The following is a 26162-nucleotide window of genomic DNA, read 5'->3' as shown; positions in this document are numbered from 1 at the left end:
CAAAAATATTTTAAAACTTGGATTGCATGTGCAAAATTGTTCTTGACAAAGTGTCCTGACCACCACCTTCTTCCCCAAAATATATTATCAAAGCAACTGTACCTTTATTGGTAAAATGGAACTGCTAACAAGAATTTAAAGAACAGATGTTACACTGGTTTGTTGGTCTCAACTTATGGTAACAGCAATAAAATTAGTGTTTCATAAACAAAAAACAATAAGCTTGGGGCTCTTTTATAATTAGGAGGAAGTTTTAAGGTCTGCTGCCTTGTTTTGATACATAAATGTTTTAATAGATGCATTATTTTAATTATACTCTAGTGTGTCTATACATGTAATTTAGTACATATATAGTAAACACTTTTTTTTTTTTTAACCTACTGTGTATTGTTAGGTTACTCATTTGGGGATTCAAACATCAAAACACTTAGGAAGCTGAAATTAAGATTTTCAGCCTCAAGATTACCTTTTGAGAAGATATGTTCCAGTCTTATCCCTTAAATAAAATAAAAACATATGTGGTATATCCAGAAGTATGAGTGAAATAAAAGCATTTCATTTTAAGGAAGGCACACAAACAGATTTGTAGTATTTCTTTTGTACTTTATTTGTACTTCCAAAACAGATGTGCCTTATGCACACCAAGTTGTTAGAGTTGATTCAGTAAGCTATTAAAGTTTATCCTCTCGTTACCATGCATTGGGGTGGAAGAAAAAAAGTGAAGATTTTAAAGGCCAAATTCTGGCCTTCAATTAATACCTGCAGAAGGCAGGTATGACATGCTTCATCATGGCAATGAAATAGTAAAAAAACAAGAAGGATTTTGGCCTTGATAGTGACTCTACAAAAAAGGAAGCAGACCAGGTTATCTATATACAGTCACTTTTCTGATCAGAAGAGCACCAGATAAACCACAAAGTAACTTGCAGCTCCTTCCAGAACACAAACCAGTTCGTGATTCTCGCAGCTGGTGTCTGCAACATTCATGCAGACATCCCAAAGTCAGCTAAATAAAACCATCAGCTTGTCAACATAGAAAGGCACTAAGTATTGCCTACAGAGGCACTATTGCATCGTCAATGATCACAAAGAGCACACATTTGTGTTTGCAGAGGTACGATGATAAAGCATTCTAACACTTCTGAGTACTAGAACAGTTGTACCTAGCTCACTTTGAAGATGAAAAGTAAAAAAGTAAAAAAAAAACACTGCAGTAAAATTCTTTTACTGCAGTGTTTTTACTATTTAGTCTATATAAGTCTATTCTCCGCATTGAGGCAACTGATACTGGACCAAACACACTGATTCTGAAGAAATTTTCTTTGTAACACAGGACAAATCTGTAACAACTTCTTACCTTGCTAGACCATTTTCGTGCTTCATCATGTAACTGCCTAGCAGCCATCATCATGGGCTGATTAATAGCTTCTCCTGCTTTCTGCTCTGGGAATTCTTCATCCTTTTCTTCAGGTGGTGGTGGTCTGGGTGGGGGAACCTCACCTTCTGGAAGTGGTGGTTTTGGAGGAGCAAGCTCATCAGTCAGCTAAGAAAGGTAAAAACCCTATTCAGTGCAATGAAGTAGTACAAAGATCGAGTATTATGACAGTGACATGGCAAGACATGATCGCATGAGCTCATGCGTTCTTCCAGAGTTCTTCCAGCTTTTCAAGTGCTCCCTTTTTAAGGAAATACCACATTTTATTCTCTTCTTTTGAAAGCTGGATTATTTATTTATGAAGACATCAGGCTGCTTGTATACATGTCTGGCCAGACAATGAGTTTTCTGTCTAAGGAATAAAAATTTAGTCAAAAAATTTCAGTGTGCAGTCCACACTTCATCAGTGGCAACTGAGTACTGTATTACAAAATCTGCTGCACTTACATGAAGCTGCTCAAGGTCAGGAGGAGGAGGGGGAAAATCTGGTTCCTGAGGCTGAAAAGCTTCTCTGACTTTGGCCACAGCTCCAAGAATTCTGTATCCAGAATCCAAGAAACTCTTCTGCAAACCTGAACAAAAATTCCAGTCCCAGATTAATAGCATTCTGTAATATTTAGAATTGCAATACTATCAAAAAAAAAACACAAAAAATATTTTGGTAAGGTACCGCAGAGAGTGCGCATATTTCTATAAAATAATTTTTAAAAACCACCACAATGTTCATACTTGATTTCCATGTTTAAAATGTTAGTATCATATACAACATGCATAAAATAAAATTTACGCTGAGTAATGGTCACTGTCAATAGCCAAAGTAATTCCCAAAACAACTTTTAGAGCAGAAGACATTACGTACTATTTTCCTTACAGAGGTACTACTACTGATAAAAGTAGTAAATACTTGTTTCTGATAAAGATCATGACATCATGCAATGAACTAGAATGATGAATCCTTTTCCTTGAACATGACAGAGGTTTTAGCAGTTAATGGTGTGACCTTGATCTTACCATTGTGGGAATTAAGCATACACAAAATTTCCATATATGGGGATACACAGCGGTACAAGAGAAAATGAGCACTATATCACACAGCATTCCACCAATAAAAGATACTTTTCAAATCAGCTGACCAAATCCTTACCAGGATCAGAAATGTTTCCTGCCACAGCTTTAGCATCCATTACCATCGGTGATATAGTTTTGCTTAGTTCATCAGAGGCTGCTTTAACAGCCTCCCGGAATTTAGGGTCTTCTGAATTTTCAACCTCTCGTTTTGCCACCAATAGGATGCGGTTTGCTCGTCTAGCAATGCTGGTGGCGCCAGCTACCAGCATCTGTGGTTGCATATTGGCCATTGCAACTTTACACTTGTCAAGATCTTTCTTAATAGCCTCTTCTGATGCATCCAACAGAGACTTGGTATCAATGGCTTCATCCACCAACCCTAGGATAAAAGTTTAACAACATTAATATTCTAACTTCAACTCTGGAAAGGGCTATTACATATTCCTGAGACTGTTTCCAACCAGAAAAGCAACTATTTCCAAACTTGAAGAGTAGGGAGGAGTGGAAGAAGGCATGAAAATCAGACCACGTGTATTACTGACACTATGGAACTACGGTCAGTCTTGCTCCCATTAACCACATCCCAAATTCTTACTCATCTAACATGGAATGTTGCTTGAATGAAAAATTGACTTACACAGTATACACAACAGAATTTCATTCCTTGCAAATTCCTTTATCTATATTCAGCAATTTTGTAGCCCTCCCATTCATGCAAAATGAAAGATTCCTCTTGGTTGTGCTTTAACTTAAGGGTGATGTATAGTGATAAAGCAGTGAGATTTAAAATTCCCACAAGTTAATTATGGAGATGGAGAGGGACACAGTATACAGCCCGGATAAAGTATTTTGTTAGCAGCCCAATACAGATTGAAACATTTCTTCAGGACTGAAACTTTTAAGTGTTTCAGAAAGAGTCAGTACATCTGTAGTTTTGTTTTATGAATTCCATTCATGAAGCTCTTACATCATTTTGAACATGTTTTCTTGCCCCCAATTAATTATATGTCCTCATTCAACATGCCAAGATTATGTAAAAAGAAAAGCCTCAAGCTGCTACAGTGATACAACAAGTACAAAACTGAAGGTATTTTGTTCTTCCCAGGGAAGAATTAAAGCCCAATTTGCTTCCTCCACCAGTCAAAACGAAGTCCTGTGAAGCAAGTTATTTTGTTTATGCTAACATGAACACATTTCTGGAGTCACAGAGCACACTCCCATTTCTCTTAAACAATATTTTTTAATTCAGTTATTACTTCTGTACATGTCTCTTCAAACCAAATAGAATGGATAAAGAAATCCATACAGGGTAAATAAGCACAAATATAATCTTCAACAAAAAAATCCTACTTTACCTGTCATTTTTTCTACATTATCAATCCATTGGTTTTTCATTGTCTCAAAATGTTCATAAGCAGCTTGGTTTCCAGGATTTCTCAAAAGAATTCGAGCAGCTGATACTACCTATGAATGAAAAAAGTTTTTAATTAAGTAACAATAATTTTTAATTATTACATTTTTAATTATTAAGTAACAATATATAAAAACATTGTATGTGTTTCTGAAAATGCATTTGCTTCTCCATGCTAGATATGAAGCTCCTCACTTTTAATACTCCCTTAGTTCTAGTTCAATTTCTGTTCAATTTCTAGTTCTGTTTTAAGATTTACAATGCCTCTAGTATTTGTTGATACAAATATTTATTCTAACTTCATTTACTTGCTTTCGCATCAGAAAGTGTTTTATCATTTACTAATGGTTCTTGAAAGCACTAACGTACAATACTTTTGACAGTCTCACTAGTTCTAGATAGAAGTTTAATCTGGAAAAAAATCATTGAAGAAGCATTTTCTCTACTCTATTAAGCCTCCAAGTAACCGTTTCAAGGATAAGTTACTGGTGCTTCTCTCCAAAAGCTGAAGAGTAAGACACATCATTTAATTACCTTGTCCTACCCATTAGGATATACATGAATATTTGCTATTTCTCTTCTCAGAATGTCGGTGCTACGTTCCTTACTGCTATTAACATCTTACTCTGATAAGCAGAAACAAATGGAAAATTCCACAGAAATCCTTCCCAACCCTTACATGTATAATAGCATTTTGAGACTAAGAAAGCAAACCTGTGGGGTAAGTTCCCTTGCTGATTTCACTGTTGCCTGAATGCCTTCCACAGTGGTTTTATTAGCAGTTCCAACTGCAGCTGCTTTTTCTGCTGTTGCTCCCAGTCTAGCAGCATGGTTTTCAAAATTTGCTGCTCTTTCATCAAACACCTATTTGTCAGAAGAGAAAAATATATTTAAAAACCCTTACTTCCCAAACAGAACAAAAACTTTCTCCAAGTGTCACATACCAGAGACACCTTCCTAACAACTAAACTTAACACATCTCCTGACATGATGCAACAAGACACAAAGAGTCTGAAATGGTTTCATTTTTATCTTCGTACATTTGTGGACTTTCTTCTCTACTAACTCATTTGGTCTACAAATGATACTATCACACTTCATAGCTTTGAGATATAAAGTACATTAATTCCCAACCACTGTTCTAGCAACTGAGTTGAAACCATTTTAGCTTACAGAGATAAATCCTCAAACCCAGAATCCAGAAGTGACTGCATTTGGAAGAAAAATATGGGCTTTACTCTAAAAATCAAGGCTTCACATTGGAAAAAATTATATATATGCATTCTTATGTCTTACCATATGCATTATTCTTACCATTCTTATTTACACAAGGACAGAATACGTTGATAAAATCTACACTGCTGTAAAGTTAAATTTCCCAAGGCCTTGGTAATTATTTTGATCATGTTCAAATCAACCAGCCAAATAGAGCTTGCAAGCAGGATACTTCAAGGCCAGTAGGACTGAATTAAGGGAAGCATTATACAGCAAGGGAACAGGTTAAGTGTGCTGATTAATCTTGACATGAATTAGACAACTTTGGTCATCTTATATAAATGTCGAGATAAGCAATCCATTAACTGTTGTCAGTGATTTGGCACTAGAATTATCAGCATGCTGAAGATAACATGGTATGAACATCACAGGGAACAGTCTTTAGCATTTACTGAAGTCAGGGATGACACAGTTTCCAGGGATATATAGCACAATCCTCAGACCCCAAGAGACCAGGAAGATTTTCATGGCAATCATCTTGCAGTCAGAATTAATAAGCATGTATTACAAGCTTGTGAAAAAAAAAACTGATTCATTGTTCAGAATACTTGTTCAAAATACCAGTTCATTTCTCAAAATAGTGATTCTTCTAAAACTGAACAATAATTGAAGCTTCACGGGAAAAAACACTCTTTCATATACTTGCCTCTTCTCTATTGGGAGTATCAGAAGGAGCAGTGGCTGCTACTGCCAACAACTTAATAGGAGTTGTAGTGTCACTAAAAACATCAGAAACCTCCTGGGTCATTGCTTCTTGCATCCGTGCCTTAAGATCCTTCAAAAAACAGCAAGTATAAACTCATGATACAGAACCATTAAGTTCACAGGGCTTCAAATCCCAGAAAACCTCTTATTAACAAAGAAAAAAGAAAAAAAGCCTGTTACATTAGAAGCTATAAAGATAAAACAATCTCATAAGCATGTTCTGTAAATCACTTTTTCATCATTTGAAATGCAAGAAGCTTACATGCCACTCATTGTAGCAGGATCAGAAGCTATGAATGGCATAATGAGACAATCAAATTTGCAATGCTAACATGCTATCTTCATTGAAAGTAAGACTTCTCTTTATTTTTACTTCTAAATTGCTCATTTAGAATTAATCCCTGAAGCATGGTATCAAGGTGTTTTGTAGAAAGCTTGCTTTAAACGTCTCAGATAAACCACCACTTGTTTTGCTGCATTTTTTGTTCCTCTGTTTATTGGTGCCTCCAACATAGAAGCCCATTATCAAGGCAGTACAAACCCTTCCATGTATTATCATGTGCTTCAGTGTCCAATAAAAGATTTTTACCTTCAGCGAGTCCTGAAGCTGAGCAGCAATTGCCCTAGCCTGAGGAGACTCTCCCTCCCCTCTCGCTGCGAGGTCAGCAAGTTGAGCAGCCAGCTGGTCTACACGGTCACATTTGGCAAGCAGGTCTTGACGATAAGGTCCCATCATGACGTTGGCTAAACGACGACCTTCTGCGACCAGACCCCGAATTGCTGCCTGGCCTACAGTGGAAGAAGTCATGTTACATTAACATACAGGACAACTAAAACGTGAAAGTGTAATTCAAACATCCCATGAATAGAATATCTGTTTTTTTAACAACACATTTCTGGGTGGTGAGAAGGATCTTCTGCAGTTTCTCAGCAATGGCACTTCAAACCCAAACAGGAATTCACCCCTCACCATTATTTTTTTTTGCCTGTTACAGCACTTCAGGCCTAAAAATGCATCCTGTTTTTAGCAAGGGCAGCCTCAAGTTAACCATTATAGCTGTCAGATATCCCTACAGAACTGATCTGTTGACTCTAATAGAAATTGCTTGCAAACTCCAAGTACTGCAATTCTTCTCCATATCACTTCAAGTCATAACAAGCTGAGCAGGAAGAGGGGAAAAATTCATGTACAAAACATAAATTTTAAAACAGAATACCCTCTTCAGAGGTTCCAGAAATCATGGGTAAAGGAATGTCCAGTGTCCAGGACTGGAAAAAAAATAAAAACGTAAAAAGCCTCCACAGCATGTTGAAGTTCTTCCTGTCAAAAAAGTCATTTTTAGTGCAGCAACATCCTTAACTCTCTCACAGAAGCTTCCTGTTCTTTTACCAACAATGTGTTCCTCTGTTCTTTCAAGTAATACAATAGTAGTCTTTTTAAAGGAAGTCATCATATATTAAGTCCTTTAAAGACCTACTGAAGAATCATTTTAAGCCAATCCTACCGTACAAGTAATCCAAGTGCTGTCCAGATCAAACAGAGCACATACCTGATTGACATTCTTAACATAACCTTTCCTACCTATAAGCACCATGTCAAGTCTCAATCCAAGGAAAGGGATTTAAATGCAAAGAAAAAAACGGCATTATGTTACAATTAGAATTTTTCTTCATTAACCTACAAATATTACAGTTCTGGGGCATTACATCCTTTCACACATTTTTATCATTACATATTACTATTACAATTGATTAAACTCTGTAGTACACATCCAGCACTGAGAAACTTTGGTTCCTTCAAAAAACTTGCAGTATACAAGTTTCATGATTAACTAGGTACTTATAGACTTTGGAGGGTAGGGGAGCAGGTTTAAGTTCCCTTTGTTTATTTTGCATTAAAAATAATAAAAATTAAGCTTACTTTCTGTGCTTCCTCAAGACAACCACCTCAGATTTCACCATGTTATAGACCAACAAAAATCATGAAGGCATACTTTCATAATTCAATTTAAGCCATAATTCAATTTAATTTCATGATAGCATGCTTAGATTCTCAGATCACTTTTCTCTTTGAGTAAGTAGCAGTCTCCTCAGATAACCCAGAAATCATACAGGAAGTGCTATTTTTAGATAAGGTTTATGAAGGACTCAATTACTCAATTTGCTGAAGTATATATAAATTCATATTTGAGATACTATATTTGCATGACATTAAAAAGCAAGGAGCAGTCTAAAGTTTGTCTGTTCTACCGTACACATTCTCCCATTCTTTGCCAAAGTTGTTCTGTCTAGAACCAAGAGAATCAAGGCCAGCCTCATTAAATAATATTGCAGCCAGGACTTGGCTATAAACCACCAGCCAGGAACTGCACGTCTCATCATCAATGAAGAAATTCCACACATCCTCAGCATCTCAGTAGCAGTACATTCAGTCATAAAAAATTACTAAGTTAAACCATAAAATTGTGACTGGAGGCGGGGGGGAGGGGGTTAAGGAGCATGCAGAAACACTTACCTACTCCGCGATCATCAACTGTAGGATTGTCTATCCACCTTTGAGCTTGCTCAATCTTGCCCTCCAAATGGACAGCTGCTTTAACTGGCCTAGTATTTGCTACAGCTCTGTTTGTTTTGGACTGTAAATTCTGAAGTGATGTAGCTATTTGCTTAGCCAGTGCACGGGCCTCAGGAGAGTCACCTTTCCCACTGAGGATTTAAAAAATAGAAAAACAAAGTTATAGTAATATACAGATCTTTTACAGCTACTCTCAAATTCTGTAGGAAAAAGAAGACAAGAGAGGTACTTCATCTTTTAAATAAAGTAATATTTCAGACTTGAATCTCAGAACAAATAATGCAGATCTGTCATACATAAATCCCCACCTCATTTCGCTGCTGTGGCACCTAGATATTACTTATGCTCAACACAGCACTGAGGCAGGGGAAGGTATGGCATTGTCACTCATCAGTTTGATTTCCCATACCCATGGCCATCTTATGAACACCTGCAATAATATCAGATTGCAAGTACAAAAGTAAGTAGCAACAGACCCAAGGCTATTCATAAACCAGAAAACAGTACATTAGGGCTGCCAATGAAGCATCAAGAAAAGTTTGAAGTGTCAAACTTCAAAGAAAAAATATTTATCTACATATTGCAACTGGCCATAGATTAAAGATCAGAATTTTTACAGTAATAGTTTCTCACTTCCATTCTCAAGCATCTCCTTTGCAAAACTGATATAGAAATATCATTTCCAGCTGAGCACTGAACACAAGGTAACAGGATTTTCTCCATGTCATAATATTTATCTTTTATAGAGTTTACAGTTAGAGATTAAAATACTTGACTCAGTATTCAAGTGCTAGGTATTGCACTCTGCCATGTAGTAAACTGCTGAGTGAAAAACAGTGATGACATCTGTCTGTATAAACAAACTTAAATTTCACATTATCTCATTCCTTTGAAGTGCTTGAGTATTATAAAGGCTTCAGTTTGCCTGTCAAGTGTTCCATGGGCAGTAAAAGAATAAAAATAAAATATTGTAAAAAAAAGTTATAGATACACAATTGTAGTCACTCTCATCTTTCTTTTGGAGGAAGATCACATAAGTCAGGCTTTAAGATATAAATCATTAAGGTGAAGCATTAAAAAGGATACTATATTTTATAGACGAAATTTTTTAAAGGATGTTAACAAAGGTTAACTTTTCTTTCTCCAAGAACTGAACAATTCTTTGTATTCTATTTTTATTATATGCAGGATGAAAGTTAGAAATTATAATATGTCCATTTCCGGTTCTTGGAGGAAAATATATCCCCAAATGAATCATCCATATTCTCATTAATAATTTCATCAGTTTGAACTGCAAATGAAACATTCAGATAAATTTTTGGTGATTAAAAAAAAAAAAAAAAAAAAAAAACATACTGTCGTCGCAGATCAGACAGCTTAGCTGTCAAAGCGGAGATCTCTCCCAAGGAACGAAGGATATCATCTCTTTCTTTAGGCTCCTCACATAGTTCTGCAACTTTCCTTGCTTCAGCCATAATTCCCCGAATATGTTCCTCTCCTTCACTACCCGCATTAGGATCTGCAAGCCAATTCTTAATAGGAAGAAGTTGCGTATAAGTGAAAATAAAACAGAATCAAAAGATAAAAGAAGAATCAATACTGTAATACAATAATCTTCTGAAGCAATTATTAAATTATTGGTGGTACCTGAGCAGCATCAATCTTCTTAGCAATAGCCTGCTTAGAGTTTGTCATGGCCTCCAATTTCCGGGCTGCATTCTCCACTTTTGCAGTGAGCATATCCAGGCCTTGCGACACCTGCTGCGCTTTCTGCATAGCCATTGGCGTAGCACCCTGTCCTCTGCCCAAGAGGAAAAGAACATCACAAATTCAGCTCAGGATTGAAAAAAGCCCTTATTTAATGAAGAGACAACAAAAACCGTTTATGAGCATTGCCAGCAATTATTGCAAGAATTACAGTATTAAATAAGAGTATATTTTTGCTTGGAAAGCAAAAATAACTGAGGAGTTTTTAACTGTTTTTAACTGTTCTTGTTATGTTCTAAGAATATATTTAGAGCATATTTCTCCCTTCCTAGAAATTTACATTTAGCAACCTCAGAAGAACTTTTTAAAAGTGTCACAAAGTAAGGCTAATTGAGGACACAGTTCATTTTATCTGCCCAGGACAAGACCTATTATCTACTCGTTCACAGACTGCTGCGACAGTCAGTCGGGCCTTATGGAAGGGTATGCCTCACATTATGAAGAGAAGCCAGTAAGTGAAAAGAAGATGTCTTAGTTGCCTCAATGATGTTGACAGAGTAGATAAAGATTATGGACTATCGGTAAGATTTCTTAAAATGGAGAGAAGTGTCTGAACTATACAAATTAACAGGACTGTAGAAAACGCTTTCCAGCACTACCACTCTTTTTTCTGAAATGCTAAGAAGTTAGAAGTTGGATAGAAAAATTACTTCAAATATGGTAGTTTAGAAAAAAAAAAAATCTCATGCTCCATTCCAGAACACCTGACTACTGGAAAAGTTTAAGCATGTTGACTTTACCAACTTAATGCTCCTCTCCAACATGTTGTGCAAAAACTGGTACAAAGCCCTTACATTCTCTCAGGTCATGCAGCTGGAAATCCATGTGAAGCCAAACCAAAACCAGCTTCTCATCCACTACCACTGTTATAGCTAATACACATAATTTATATCATTTTAATGACAGCATAACTAGTACTTGTGAATTTTGGCCTTTTAAGCCTTTGTATATCAAACTAACAACTCTTCATACGGAAATAAGTTATATAGAAATATTTCAAGCCTGTGTGCATACCATTGCAACACTTGAGAGCCTGGCAGTCTATGGACTTCAAGTGATGGCAGGAAATATGTTCTTAAGCTAACTCATAGTCATTCAAAATAATTTGCATTTGCCCTCTCCCTGCATTTTACTAGGTCTAAGTCAGAAGAGTCACTTGTTTTCCCTAAAGGCTGTTTCCTTTCTTAAAGAATGAAAAACTCAACCCCTATCGCTTTTTCTGACAATTTGAAAGATGCATTAAGTACTAGGAGAAAATATTATACCATGAAACCATTATGTCTAGCTAACGGATCCCTATGAATAGCTTTCTGGAGTTTCTGCATGGGTTCTGTTTTTCTTTTCTTTTTTGGGGGGTGGGAGGGGCAGTGAGCATCACAAAAAAAAAAAAAAAAACTGACATTAGAACACTCTGACTTAAGTATTTACTACACTGATGAGCTGCTGAAAAAATGTATTGCATGAACAGCCCTCCTCTCCTACATGTGAAGAAACAATGCAACTGCAAGTTCAGAATAACTGTTTTAATAACACTGGAAAATTGTCCATTAAAAGCAATAGATTTACCTAGCTCGGAGATCAGCTAGTTGATCAGTCATCTGGCCCAGAGTTTTGCATGTCCCCAGAATCTCTCTGCGTTCTTTGCCTGCACAGAGTTCTCCTGCTTTTCCAGCTTCATCAAGGATCTGTCTTATTGCTTGTTCACCAGCATCCCCTAAGATGTACAGTCAGTTAGTAAAACATCAAACAACACTTTCCTTGCCATCTATGAATAAACTACTACTTTCATGGTGTCCCACCACACTAATTGCACTATGTTCAGTCATCAAAATATATTTATCAAAAACTATGAGATATACACCAAATGGAATAATGAGATGATTTTTCTGAAACAGCATAGCATAACCTTAATAATGTGCATCATGTGCCATGTATTTCAAGTAATTTAATCATTTTGTTATCATAGCTTGATTTCTCTAAGAAAAAAAATATACAAATTGTAATGTATTCAGGCTGAAGAGATTCAGGATGAAAAGATTCATGTAGCCTTAACTTAACACAGTTTTAAATATGATTTCATTTTGGGAAAAGAAGATGCAAGAATAACATCCCTGTCCTTGCAATTCAGCCATGGTTCCATCCTCTAGCATGGATAAGGGCACCTTTGGTTCCTCCATTAAATTATTACACTGGAATTGGCTCAGAAGTCCTGCCATAAGGACCACTCGGAAGACCAAAACATTACGGGGTTAGTTCAGGGTAATATGCCTGACTTGCAGCAAGTTCTACAATTATATTTGCATTTGTCTTTAGCTACTGAACAATTAATGTTGTATTTCATTAATTGTCAATGTAAATGATAGAAGACTTTCAAATAACTGAGATTTCTGGCATTGAGTGTGGTAAAGGGAATGAGGTATAAGCAGCAGCTCCACAGATATGAATAATTCACTTCCAGCATTTACAACTGTATTATTTTGGCTTCAGTTTCAGACAAAGTGTTTCAGATATAAGATCTCTCAAAGTCTGAATGGAACAGGCCTCCACCTCGTTTTATTTGTTTTAAAGATGCATACTAAGGAAAAACCTTTATATAAATAAAGCTGACTGTAGTTATAGTATTTATTGCAGTTTTTCATGCTAAGCATTTTCTGTCAAGACTGAAAGAAAAATACTGAGAGTCTGCTATTAGATAAAACTAATGTTATACAAACTTGAAAGTACAGAATGAGGAACTTTAAGTATTAGGATCTACTGCAGTTAAATACTGCTCAACATAATTCACGTATTTATGCTTTTACTAGTGGAATGCAAATATAAAATATGTATGTTATACAGAATACATTTGGCGAACTTGAAACAGGCACAGATTTCCAGGACATTAAACACAACTTGGTAGATCTCCAAGTATTTAAAAAAAAAGACTATCTACTGATTTCTCCAGAATGATCCACTATGCATAAGTTATTAATGCTTAACGGCTATTCAGACCTTAAAAAATTGAAATATTTTGCACTTGTTTTTGAATATTACCTGGAGGTGCATTTGGATCTCTCAGCCAACCTTTTGCCTGGTTCATCTTTGAATCTATTAAGGCTAAAGCTCTTTTCATGGCTTCAGTGTCCTTTGCAAAAGAGAAACCACCATAATGATTTTCAAAAAATCAAAGCATAAGAAGTCAACACAATCAAAGCAGACAGAAGTTGTATAAAGCACAGCCTACTTACAGAAACACACCCATGTAAGCAGCTCAAAACCCATTTTCAGACTAGCAGTTCATAGTCACTTATTTTCAAGTAAGGCAGACATTTTCGTATCACTCAAATGCAGAAAATACGCATGCAAGTTTAGTGATTCCTCTATTCCTTTATTTTCTTGTGTTTTAATTCCAAAATAAGCTCCATTAAGCACACATCTTAAGAGTTAGTTCCATTTTTTTCCTTAGTGTACATCAGAGCATGAAGATTAGAGTCAACCTTTTAAAAATGGAAATCAGCCAGTGAATTTTGCTACTTTCTGTACAAGAGGCTGCACATCTGCAATTTTCACCTGTTCTGCTGCTTAAAATCCAATAGCTGCTGTCTGCAGAAAAACAGACTGCCAGTTAATTCCTAGAATTCTCAAATATGGATTTTACTGTCTTCGGAGACTTAAACATGTGTTCACATGCGGTTGTTTTAAACTCAGAACTTCTCTACCAGAAGCAAAGAAGCTGCTGCTTTGACTATTATGCAACTATTTTCCAGCACTTCTTTGACTAGAGAAGATAAAACCACTCAGTTCTCATCTCCCTGCATACTCTGTTAATTGTTCATGCATCACCTCTCCACTAGAGGCCAGAAGTTTTCTATCCTATACAAATAGGCAGAGTACCCAGCACCTTAAGTAAGAAGTTGGGAAAAAGCCCAAATAGCTTTTTACCACACATGTAATGGAAATAATTTGAAATGCATCTAGTATCCCATGATTAGTATACAGGTCATGGAAAAAAAGCCTGGCCCTTGTGCTGTTGGACTATCCATGCCCAGCTCCTACAGAGAAGCGCCTGCTCCAAGCATCAAAGATCACTATCTGGTATAACATGGGATACTCTTGACAATACTAAAAAACTGCCGCATTTTTGTGAAGCAGTTCGTTCTACACTCTTAGTCCCAAAGATACATCACTGGGGACATTTTGGCACTTAAGCCTGTTTTATTTAGGCATGTCAATCTGTCAGCTACTTGTAGAGTATTATAATACAACTCAACTAACTTTCTAAAGGTCATTCAACACAGCTGGATATTTTTAAGGGCTCTAGATTCACAGCCCAAGAGACTGCACCAAAAGCAGAATTGTTTTCACCTGGAAGACTGGTTCTCCAACCTAGAAATTGGGTCTCAAATCTTAGGTCAGGACCTATTTAACAACATCCAAAGGATAGGACACGCATCTAGGGTTGGAAGGGGGGACATCTTCTCTATAGCTTGAGATTTGTGCATTTAATATACAAGAGTAAAGTAAATAATCATACAATAATTTAAAAACTGAAATGAATGCAAAAAAAAAAAAAACCCTTACCAGCTGTGATGGTAGGTGATAGTTTTCTGTTGTTTTATGTATGTACTAGAGTAACTTTCGCTTGGAATGAATGGTTTACTGCAGGCCCGTCTACCCATAAATAATTTGAAACAAAGGATTAACTGAATTTTTAAAAAGGCAACAGATGTTGCTTAGCACACTGATGAGATGCTAGGTGTGGGATGGTTGGGAAAGGACAGCGTTGGGATAATGGGAGGGGCAGGAACTCCTCCCCTCTTTACTAAAGCAGCCTTTTGTGTTGCCTCAGTTGCCTGCAGAGTTGCAGTTACATCAAAATGATAAAGAAGACTAAGAAGTCTCTCAATCTAAATCTCTTAGCAAAGGATGAAATTAAGGGTGTTTCATCTTTTACACATGATTTTGTAACTGCTAGCACTACCTAAGCAATGTGTGTTGAGCTGTATGGCTTGTACACGCATCTGGAGGTGCTTGCTGTGTTCATACATGTGGCTTGCATACATGTCTGGAGGCATTTGGTGTGTTAGCACATGTTCACACGTGTGGCTCTTATACACGTCTGAAGGTGTTAGGCGTGCTCACGCATGCTGCAACATGTGGCTTGTACATGTGTCAGGAGTCTGCATGTACATGTGTTTTTCAAATGAAATTTAGGTCCTACCTGCCCTTCATTTAGAGCTAGAAATAACTGCAAACAACCAAAATTTGCTCGGACCACAACACCCGACACAAAGATCATATGAAGGGAATTTTGAAGAAAATATGCAGAGCCAAGCTTCTGGCAGAACAGATAGCTTATTCACCATCCAGGGTTCAATCCTACATGATACTAGATACTTCTCACCTACCAAAGTTTCAACCCCTTCCACTTCTATGGAAATGGGAGTGTATGAATTGAGGATTACTTCAAGTTTACTATAAAAAGGAAAAGCTAAGAATATATGAGTTAAACTGCTCTGTAAAATGAAAAGAGGAAAAATTGGAACAAAACTATGAATAGAAGTACATGCAGGGCTTTTTATCTTTTAAGGTTTTGTTAGAGATCCGTATTTTCTCACTATTTCAACTCTAAATCAGCATACTATTTTTAAAAAATCCTGTTTATTGCAATGCAGTAACAGTAACATGCACTTCAGAGTCTGTACGAAGCCCAAAATAGTTTATGGCAAAGCCTACAGCTCTAGTTCCATAAATTTGTTCCTTCTCAACTATATCTATGTAGATTTTGTGATACTTTCACATATACACAATTCAAGAAAGAATAATAAAAAAACTTTCCAAATCAACAGATGGATACACTATACCAGTAAAATTCAAGATTGTGCATCCCCAAATACACCTTACTTTGCTCCATAAAAGCATGGGGAAAAGAGCTTTCCTTTAATCACCAAGCATGAAACACATGCAACAGTAATCTCAAGTAGAAATTAAGAACTTCTCCTCTCCTTCCCAATAAACAAACTGTTCAATACATATATACACAGTAAATACAAGGAAAAGGTCTATAATACATCACCATTAGCAAACTACTTCCTGCTTCTTCATCCCACTAAGCTTTTCAGCTCAAATTCTTTGTCATCATGTTTGGTTAATGCCTAGTGACACTGTTCCAAATTGCCAACATGCCCTAATTCAAATACCAAAATACTATTTAAAAAATTTTCAGCTCAGAAAGCAAAATGATACTTAGATATACTCGTCCGTACAACATACTCATGAATTATGTATAATGACCAACATGTTCTATTTAGAGATACTGCTAATGCACCAACTGTTTTCTTAATAAAATCCTTTATTTAACCTGCCTTGTTAGCAACACAAGTAAGAATTTCCTAAGGCTAGCTTGCCAACTTCTTGCAAGTCTTTTTTTTTTTTTTTTTTTTTTTTTTTAAACCATGGAAGTTTCCAAATTTCTTCTGTAAAAGAAAACTGTACTTGTATTTCATACAATGCAGGAATGATTGAATCCAAAAATAAAGCTTAATTAAAAGATATACATACAAAATCAAAGTTTTAAGCCTAGATCTGAAGAATATGAAGAATACGAACCATCTGAACTGAATGAAGGAAAGCTACTACTGAAAAACTAAGGAATAGACAAAATCCCGGATTTAATAAAGCTTTCTGGACATACAGAAAGCTTGATCCTGCATAACTGGACCCTTTATTTATAACTACAGATGCTAGTAACACAGATTAACACAAAAGCATTCCACATGAATGTGCTCTAAAATCCTGGGCTAGCTCTAATCAGATTCAGAAGGACTGTCTCAATGCAGTTCAGCTTGCCATTACCATTCTCTTATGACAGCCAGTTCTACACATTGGGCTAGTAAGGGTCATTTAAAACTTCAATGTGTATTTACATAAGTATGGTGTTACAGCTGGCACACAAATAAAAAGTTGCACAGCACAAGTCTGCACACAGCACAAAATCCCACATACATGCTTGTTTTGTTTTAGTGCAAGGTAGAGGTGTAGGGTGTGGAAGAAAGCTTACCTTCTAAAGGTGAGAAAGGGGTAAGAAACAGGAGAACAAAAACAAAGATGCATAAAGTAGTCATAATAAGGAAGTGATAGTGACAAAATAACTCAAAAGGCAAACTAAGGGCCAAGTGTCAAACAATATAGGCCAAAGTGAATTTAATGCCTAGATTACATCGGTTAGATTTTCTGCAAGAGATTTTATTTGTTAATAAGTCTGGGTTTGTGTCTCAGTATTTTCTTTAAATAAATTTCCAATTACTTGTTGCTTGTAGCATAAAAAAGTTCACTTCAGTGATTTACCTTAAGATACTTAAAAAAAAAAAAATGGAGTGTCAGTTGTGTAGCTATATTTATCTGTAAGTTCACAGTAACATTTTTATGATGCTGGCCATCAAACAGCTTTACAGCATATTTCAGTATCTGCATTGTGTAACATTTAAGAGCACTGCCTAAACCCTCCAGGTAAGTGGTTAAAGTCACTTACACAGTTTAACACTGAGTTACAAAGAACCAATTCTGCCCATATGCCACCTTCACAGAAAGGCTGCTCAGAATAGCATTGTCCTTTTTCAGACAATACAAACACTTGAAATTTACTTCCACACCCAGACTAAAAATGGGGCAGGGATGGGATGGGGTGTTGGTGTTCAAGGAAGTATCCCCAAAATTGACTAAAGATTCCCTAATTTCACGCCTTTTGCACAAGAAATACGACAACAGTCTAGCTCTTTTAGTATAAAGTAAGGAAAAAAAAAAAAAAGAATCACACAATCTCACTAACAGATGCATAGCTACAGGACCAGTTTAAGGCATAGAACAATACCTTTTACACCTAATTTCCATCAGTCAAATATGATGTAAGTTAACTATACGTAGCAAAAAATAAAAATTAGAGGAATACACAGTATTCCAGTATTACATATTACACATCAGAACTAAGGTGTGAACAAATTTAAGTCTTCTGTGCAACCATTCAGCTCCAGTAACCACTGGTACACCTTCAAATAACAGTCCTTTAATCTAGCTTGTTGAAAGAGAAAGCTAGTTTTGAAAAACACATTAAAACAATCATCTGTGGTGATGCTGTTCAACCTTGAAGAGATTACATAATGTGATAACAGTACTACAAAACTGATGGACAAACGCACATTTCAACAGTCTCAGATTCACAAGCAAGTCTACAACACAAAAGTTAGACTTCTATATCCAAACATAAATGTGAAACATACCTTGCTGGCCCAGGCATCTTCATCCCAGGAAGTGAGTTGTAATACACGGATTATTTCATTTATCTCAGCACTCATTTTCTCTACCGTGAAATTGCGATTTTTCAAGGCCTCTTCTATTCCCTGGCTTTTAGAGTTTTTCGTGGTTACAAAAATTTTCATAGCTGTGAAAATACCACAGATTAGAAAAAAACTATATGTAAGATACAATCAATATTCACGGTAATCCTGAATACTGTTTCATTAACACGGAGAGAGTGCATTTTCTTTTTTTTTTTTTTTTTTTTATGGAACAGTTTATCTAAACAGATTGTAGTTTTGGTCAACTGTGCTTCTTGGAGCTTTTTGTCTTGCTTGTTGTTTGTTTTGTGTGTTTTTGTTTTGTTGTTTCTTTTTTTCTTTTTTTTTTTAAGTCATTAAGTCTACATCTATAACTACAACAGCATTTTTAACATTACTGTAAGGTTTGAGCTCTGAAACCAGTTAATTAGACTGACATAGCAATACTACTCTTGCACCAACCACATTCATAATTTCCACTTAAGAAGATTGTCAGACATAGAAACACAGGCATTGGCATGTGGTAAGAGTTCAAACCTGCTTAGTAGCACATTCTGCACATAATGCCATCAGTGCCTTGCTGCTGCAGCTGACAGTGTTTGGTCAGTGCAGTGAGATCCAGAAAACACCACTGCAACTTCCTTTTATATTAACTTGAAATTAATTATATATATATTTTTAACATTATTACAACTGTCTCACTTTATACAATTCACAGTTCCTCACACAGACAAGTGTCAAATGCACTCCAGTAATACCATTAGCCACCAGCCTTTGTGATGGCAAAGAAACAGCATTTGAAGCCATTATTTAACAGATGTCCACAATACCTCAGAATAGAGACAGAAAAAAAGCTTGTGCACACGTGCAATACTAACATTACACTCATTATCTTTGCAGAAGGGATGGAGTGGAAGCGATGTGATATATTTAGAACTGTTCTATGATGCAGATCTATTCCGCAGTATAGCCAGGAAAATAAAGGCAAGTTCACATCCCTTGATACCCTGGCAACAGAGTCTGTGCACACTTCCTTAACCAAACAGAACAGTGTTCGCCCAATTTTTAAGTTTACTGCTAAACCATATATTTTATTTGCATTTTTTGTTCCTCTCCATTATCATAATATGCCAAAAACGAGCCAGAGAAATACAACAGAAGGATATTCTGTATACAGTTATTAAGCAAGCAAAAAATCTGAGTAGGATAAAGGGAAATGATTATTCTGTTTTACAAACCACCACGGTGCAAAACTTGATGTGGACCACATTATACCTGGGTACATTTCACTGCTCTTTCCCCCCAGGCTGCCCTAAGAAGCAAATGACTCTTGTGACTGCCTATACATGGCTCGGCACAGTGAGATACTGCCGGGGCCCCCACATAAAAGGAAACGGTGATGCCAGCAGACTGTTATGTCCTTGCAAAAGAACTTGGTGCACCAGAGCCAGTAACACTACAGCAGTCCAAAGTGAAGGTTTCAAAACATCAGTTATCTCTTACTACAACTGAGCTACTCCATTACACCAAGCCTTTTAACCTGAACTTTTCTTACAAGATTATATTAATGCACAGCCTCTTAGGGATATATGCTAAACAATGATTAAATACTTAAAATCAAGAAAGCAAACTGCCATTCAAAAAATCAAATGTATCGTGTAGTTATTTTGCCATTGGTACAGAAGCGGTGTCATTGCTGATAGTTTTTAGTCAACATGAAACAATGTAATTCCAATTCAGAATAAATACTGATTCAGAGTGACATTAAAAATTACAGCAAAAAAATACCTGAAATAAGTACTGGCAATAGCTCCTTCACAGTATTCATGGAGTTTACCAGCATAACTCTATGTTCCTGATGAGTTAACTCCTGTTGTCTTTCATCAATCATTTTCGCCATCTTTGTCATTCCTAAAGGATTAAAGCAATTAAACAGTCAGAAATGCAGCGTTAAGTTTAATTTGCAACAGTTAGGCTATCTAAACAAGAACAAAGTGTAATGCATAACAGCAAGTACATGTAAAACATTTCTTTATATTATAAGTCATTATTTAAATTGCATTCAAGGTGCTTCTAAGTCATTGATTCAAAACCTAGCCACTATTCAAGGAAGAATTGAAGTCTCAAAACTCCAGATTTAACATACCAGCAGTAAAATATGAAAATAATACCCCGAGTAACCAGTTTCAGACATTAAGTCACCTCATGAACTCTGGAAGCCAATTTGCAGGCTTGGTGGTTTGTGGGTTTGTTTGTTTGTTTGTTTTTTCCTCCTCCTTTTCTGTTAGGATTTGATCAAAGCTTTAAGAGTTAATGGCAGGAAAAGGAAACATCTGGTTTTTTTTGTTTGTTTGTTTTGCCTTCAAAGTTTTTGTCTTTAGGTTCTAGTAGAGCTCAAGAATTGCATTCATTTGTACTTCAGTTCTGCTGGAAATATTTCAGTGCTCTAGAACTGTGCAAAGAACTCAATTTATTCTAGCACAAATCTAAGAGCTAAGACTTGCAAGGTTTACCACACAGCACATGTGGAAACTTCAGAGAGAACTCCATAAAAATTTAAACTGCTTTAAATTGGTGCTGTCATGGTCCCACCCTCTCCCCCTTAACAGGGCACAAAGTTGGCAGAAATTTACATAGTGTGTGGCTCAAATAATCTGCTAGTTAGCATCTTAAGCAACTTTATATAACAACGGTTACATGAGCTTTAATGCCAATGCTAAATAGTAACAGAATCCCCACACTGCCAGCACAGAGTGGATAAATTGTGCAGAATCATATTTTTGTTCAAATGACAGAAGACACCTAACGACTCCACTCTACTTCCATCACAAAACCTGTAAGCACTTGGTTGATGTAGTGGGAAGATACCGTTGCTCATGGCAGGAGGTATTGGAGTGGATGCTTTTGCTGGTTCCTTTCCAATCTAAACCATTCTATGATTCTATAATCCCATTATTTATACAATTCTCATATTGACAGTAAGGTCAGATGCCCAGTGATATAACTGAAGGCAACAAGGACTACTGGCATAAAACGTTTTGTGGACATGGGCTGTAAGCATTAAGCAGCACATATTTAGAGCATGCCAGAAGCACAAGATTAACTGTGTATCTGTTTAACAGTATGAATTTAGACAAGATTAATTCTAAGAAATTAGACAGTTGTCTAACACCTATTACCTCCATCATACAACGAAAACAGCAAGTTATGTCTGAAGTTAGTGAGAAATCCCAAAGGCTTCTGACTAAGCCAAATAAAATGTATCAAAGTTTAGGGAAACCTCCATTTTAATGACATGGAAGATAACGACCACATAAATTATAAGTGTAAAATAACTAATTTCACAGAAAGAAAATTATCTGTTTTGCTTGATCTTTGCTTGTTCATAAGGAGGCAAAAATCTATTTAGTTGAAGGTAATTTCTCTTGGGACATTACAGAAGTTTAAAGAACGCTATACCTTCATATGAAAATTAAAGTTTTTCAGACCTAGAAACAGGGAAAAGTATATCCTTACATTCAATAAAAACAGCATAATTTTCAAGTAGACCAAGGATGACAAATGTACTCTGACATTAGAGCTACTAGTCTGTTAGCATCCAATTTCATTTATGAGCTAGTTATCCTTACACTATATACATATTCTTATTTATATGTATATATAGCTTATTTATAAGCATTCTTCAGTTCAGTGTAACTTCACCGCAACATCTTCCTATATTTCTAGCACATCTCCTTTTGGTAGAATGCTTTTGTTAAACTACTTTATGCTTGCTGGAATCAAAGCATTTGGAATAGTGGATGACAGAGACTGATGGTAGGTTTCCTCCATAGCAACCCAGTGCTTCACTTACCAATCATTTTTTTCCACCAGTAAAAGAGTGCGAGTTAGCACAGGGAAATAAGAAGCAGTGAAAGAGCATCAAATAATGAAGGAAAAGAATTATGTTAACAGCTGGACTTTTGCATTACACTGCAAGACAGCTATTTCTGCTGCCTCATTAAGATGTTAGTCTATGACATGGTGCTTCTACTACTCCAAGTAATTCCTATTAGCCCTAACCATCTCAGTTAGTACAGACATTTTAACATTTTAACTGACTTCATAGCTGTGAGTGCTTAATTACACAAGTTTCTTTTTTTTTTTTTTTTTTTAATTCTGACTAATGCATGCTTACTTCCCTCACATGACAGTGTAGGAAATTAGAGTACATATCACCTGTATAGCGTGTGTCATTTACCAGCATCCTGACTATTCTTTATTTTTAAGAGAGAAAGTCAATCACAGAAGAGTAATCAGTCACGCTCTAGTTTAAACAGACACTTTCAAAGCAAATGCTTTATTATTATCCAAATGCTCAAAGCTTGGTTAAGGTGAATAAGGTGTGTGGGGGAGAAAAGATAGTGGAAAAGACTACGCTTCGAATGTTTATGATAGACTGCAGCAAATCAAACCTGGCCCTAGATTCTTTGTGTATGTCACCAAATCCTCCATAGTCTCTACTACTTCCGCCACAGTCAGATATTCCAATATTCCTTTGCAGACACGGATGATTTTACGGACCTAAAAAAGGAATATTCCATCATTTATTAGATGAAGCTAGGTTACACTTGAATTAGAAATGCAAGCTTATCATTAGAACAGAATAGGTATAGCATTTGTGATCACCTCTACATCATGTTAGCAAAGGTCTGGGATACAGAGAAAGCAGACTCCAAATGCTCATAGGAAATATCATTCACCATACAGCTTTATATATGGATAAAGAATTATGAAGCACTCCAGTGAGAGAAGGTAGATACAACATCTTAAACCTTCCAGAAAAATCTGTCTATGAAGACTGTACTTTATTTACCTCTGGACTTCTGCCTCAGCAATTGATTACTTATTTTTTTTAGTTCACATTTAATTGCACAGAGTTCTCCTAAGTTGTTTAACTTAATTGTCTTACCTCTTGAACCACATTATTTCTGACAACACCATGTACACTTCTCATTGAAGAATGACTTAATTAACATTTAACTCAGATCAACCACATGCAGGGTTCAGTCCTTAGAACAGATCATAATTTCCTCTAAAATTCATTTTAATTTTGTCTCCATGTTAGTTTATCTTGAAGCACAGTAGGACACAGTCATGACAGGTTTTGTATTAGAGCGAAATTGATCATTACAGATTTAGTCTTTTTTAAAAAACACACGTAAGAGACAAGAGTTCAATGAAGCATTAACTCCAAAGAAATCAACCTCTTTCCTAAACACTGGAAAAAGGGAAATTAAAAGCTATTAACTTCCTTACAATTATGCCCTATAAAACTTTGTAGCATTTATTAAAAACACTTAAATTGTGTAATCACTAGTGCTACTGAGGAGTCCCATAGCACTCTCCCCATTTCAGAGGAATATGCTAACAGTATCATGAGCTGATTAAACGTGACATAGGGATGCCACATTAGACCGCTCACAACAGCAGTAAGAGTAACACAATTTCTTACATTAACAGATAGCTTCACAGGTAAAATTTACAATTAACAAAGAGTATTTCTAACAGCATTAGCTTCAGTTCCTCATAACAGCATAATATTTGCTATTTAGAAAGGAATGACTCTATATTCCCAGTGAGAGCATCACAAGATTAAATAAGATTCATAACACAAATAAAAACTTTCAAGTATAAGATACTCAATATCCATCCACCCCCTTCCTTTTCAAGATTTCTTGCATCTCTTTCTTTCTCCCATCCGAGGCACTACAAACAGCACCTCTGAGCCACTTTTTGGCTTGCAGTAAAGCCAAAATGAAGCAACTGTTAAATCTATCAGAACATGTCCTCTGGCTAACCAGTCAGCTGAAATTTGCATGATCTCCTCCACCCCAAGGCCAATTAAGTTGCCACAGCTCATGGGGTCAAAGAAAGACATGTTAGGGTGTAACACACTGAAAACAGTGAAGGGACACAGAGAATTTAAGCATCAGGTATAGTTAATGGAATACAGAAAAATGTCGGGAAAATACAAGACAGGGTAGATAAAATCAGGCCTTTCTGAAGAATAATTATAAGCAACACAAGCATTATGTCATGCAAAGATGCTCTTCACAAAACAGAGCGTGAAGACTAAGCTTCTTCTGACAGAAAGGAATGTAGAGTATGCTTCCAATCAAGCTAAGACAATCAAAATCACATTCAACTGCAATAGCCTACATTAGATGAACACTCGGTTAGGTAGATATTTGAATTAATAATACCACTGTGCAGATACCTATGTCACTGATATTGGGATTCCTACCTCTGCTTCATCAAATGTCAGAAGCAAGTCTGATGTTCCAGAAAGGATACCTCTTGATCCATCAATCAGATAGTCACGAGCTGGTACCGAATAAGGATCTGCTTGCAGCATCTGGGCTGCCCGGACAAGTTTGGTGCAGGCATTCTCCACTCTGTGGGAAGTCGTCAAAAGAAAGTTGTTGATCACTTTGTAAAAGCAACAGATATGGAAAAAGGCTGGAGGATTTGTTTTTAACCTTACTACTTGAAACACTACAAGAAAATTGATCGTTATACATCTTTATAATTTAAAAAGTGAGATTAGTTTAACAAGACTAATTTTTATTTTTTTTGAAGTATGCCAATCTTCCAGTGTAGTGAACGAAGTATTGTATGTACAGCAGTCAATGCAGGGAGTCATTAAGGAGAGGTCCCAGCCATCATCATGGCAGAACACCTTTCATTCTGAATGACGGGACAGAAAACAAAACAGCTGTTCTTTTATTTGCACTGACATTCAAGAAGGAATTGCTAAATATTAAATGATAGCTACCTATTAAGACTAAACAAAGAAACAAAAGAAACATAATGAGAAAACTAAGACTCACTGCCCTGCTCCTTGAAGCTACAGACTAGCTCTTCCAAGTCTGTTAACGCTCATATGAGAGAAACAGCTTTTAAAATGGCCATAAGATTCAGTGGTATGGTATAAATGTCAAATGCAACTTGTGATTCCACACGTAAGAACAGAAAGTAGGTTTTACAAAATACTGTCATATATAATTACAGTAACACAAAATACTACGATAAGCAAATAAGCTCTAAAAACAGGTTATTTCTGTCAAGCCACTAACATGACAATTTAAAACTGATCAAAACCTGAAACATTCAAGACTTTGGGTTTTGTTTGCTTGTTTTAATTACTTCACAACAGCTTAAAGGAATACAAAACTTGGACTCTGACTCGTTACTGACTATGCTGACTATGACTTTCCTCCTTTCTCTCCCTTTTCTTTAAGAAGAATCTACATACAGACTCTATGCTTGAATGCCATGTGCCCACTCAAACTGCACCAAGTTCCAACAAACACGAAACTCTTTCAGTACAGCAATATTATTTCTCAATGTTTTTCATGCTTCTCAGAGTCCATTTTCTGCTGACCGCTTGAACACAGTCTTCTCTCATACTTTCAATGTTATTGGAAAGTTAGTTATTTCGTTTTCTCTCCTATGCTCCTTGCTACACAAATGGCAAAATTTAATGGTCACTATTAACATTGGCTACACTAGAAGTAAGATTTATTACAGGAAAACACACATTTTTTCATAAAGTAGTTTTCATCTAACGGC

The 26162-nt window shown here is 36.2% G+C and overlaps 1 protein-coding gene across 4 annotated transcripts in view; it reads right to left on the bottom strand.

The window, feature by feature from the left end:
* VCL (vinculin) overlaps window positions 1-26162 on the bottom strand; it is a 62866-nt gene that overhangs the window by 8215 nt on the left and 28489 nt on the right. For 2 of the 4 annotated variants that reach the window (XM_082764952.1, XM_082764950.1), the window contains exons 3-18: window positions 24835-24985; window positions 23003-23111; window positions 20337-20459; window positions 18492-18652; window positions 13270-13360; window positions 11803-11950; window positions 10117-10270; window positions 9826-10001; window positions 8410-8600; window positions 6484-6683; window positions 5836-5964; window positions 4629-4778; window positions 3859-3967; window positions 2580-2882; window positions 1883-2007; window positions 1358-1543 (exon numbers count right to left, since the gene is read on the bottom strand). In XM_082764952.1, coding sequence (XP_082621078.1) covers window positions 1358-1543; window positions 1883-2007; window positions 2580-2882; window positions 3859-3967; window positions 4629-4778; window positions 5836-5964; window positions 6484-6683; window positions 8410-8600; window positions 9826-10001; window positions 10117-10270; window positions 11803-11950; window positions 13270-13360; window positions 18492-18652; window positions 20337-20459; window positions 23003-23111; window positions 24835-24985 — 2506 coding nt within the window. Of the gene's footprint in view, window positions 1-1357; window positions 1544-1882; window positions 2008-2579; window positions 2883-3858; window positions 3968-4628; window positions 4779-5835; window positions 5965-6483; window positions 6684-8409; window positions 8601-9825; window positions 10002-10116; window positions 10271-11802; window positions 11951-13269; window positions 13364-18491; window positions 18653-20336; window positions 20460-23002; window positions 23112-24834; window positions 24986-26162 lie in introns of all 4 variants that reach the window. The other 2 variants (XM_082764951.1, XM_082764949.1) reach the window with 1 other exon arrangement.

Source organism: Aythya marila (genome assembly GCF_965140915.1).
Source record: "Aythya marila genome assembly, chromosome: 7".
Taxonomy (NCBI): domain Eukaryota; kingdom Metazoa; phylum Chordata; class Aves; order Anseriformes; family Anatidae; genus Aythya; species Aythya marila.
The sequence above is the reverse complement of the archived record's forward strand: the minus strand, read 5'-3'. Positions and strand labels throughout refer to the sequence as shown.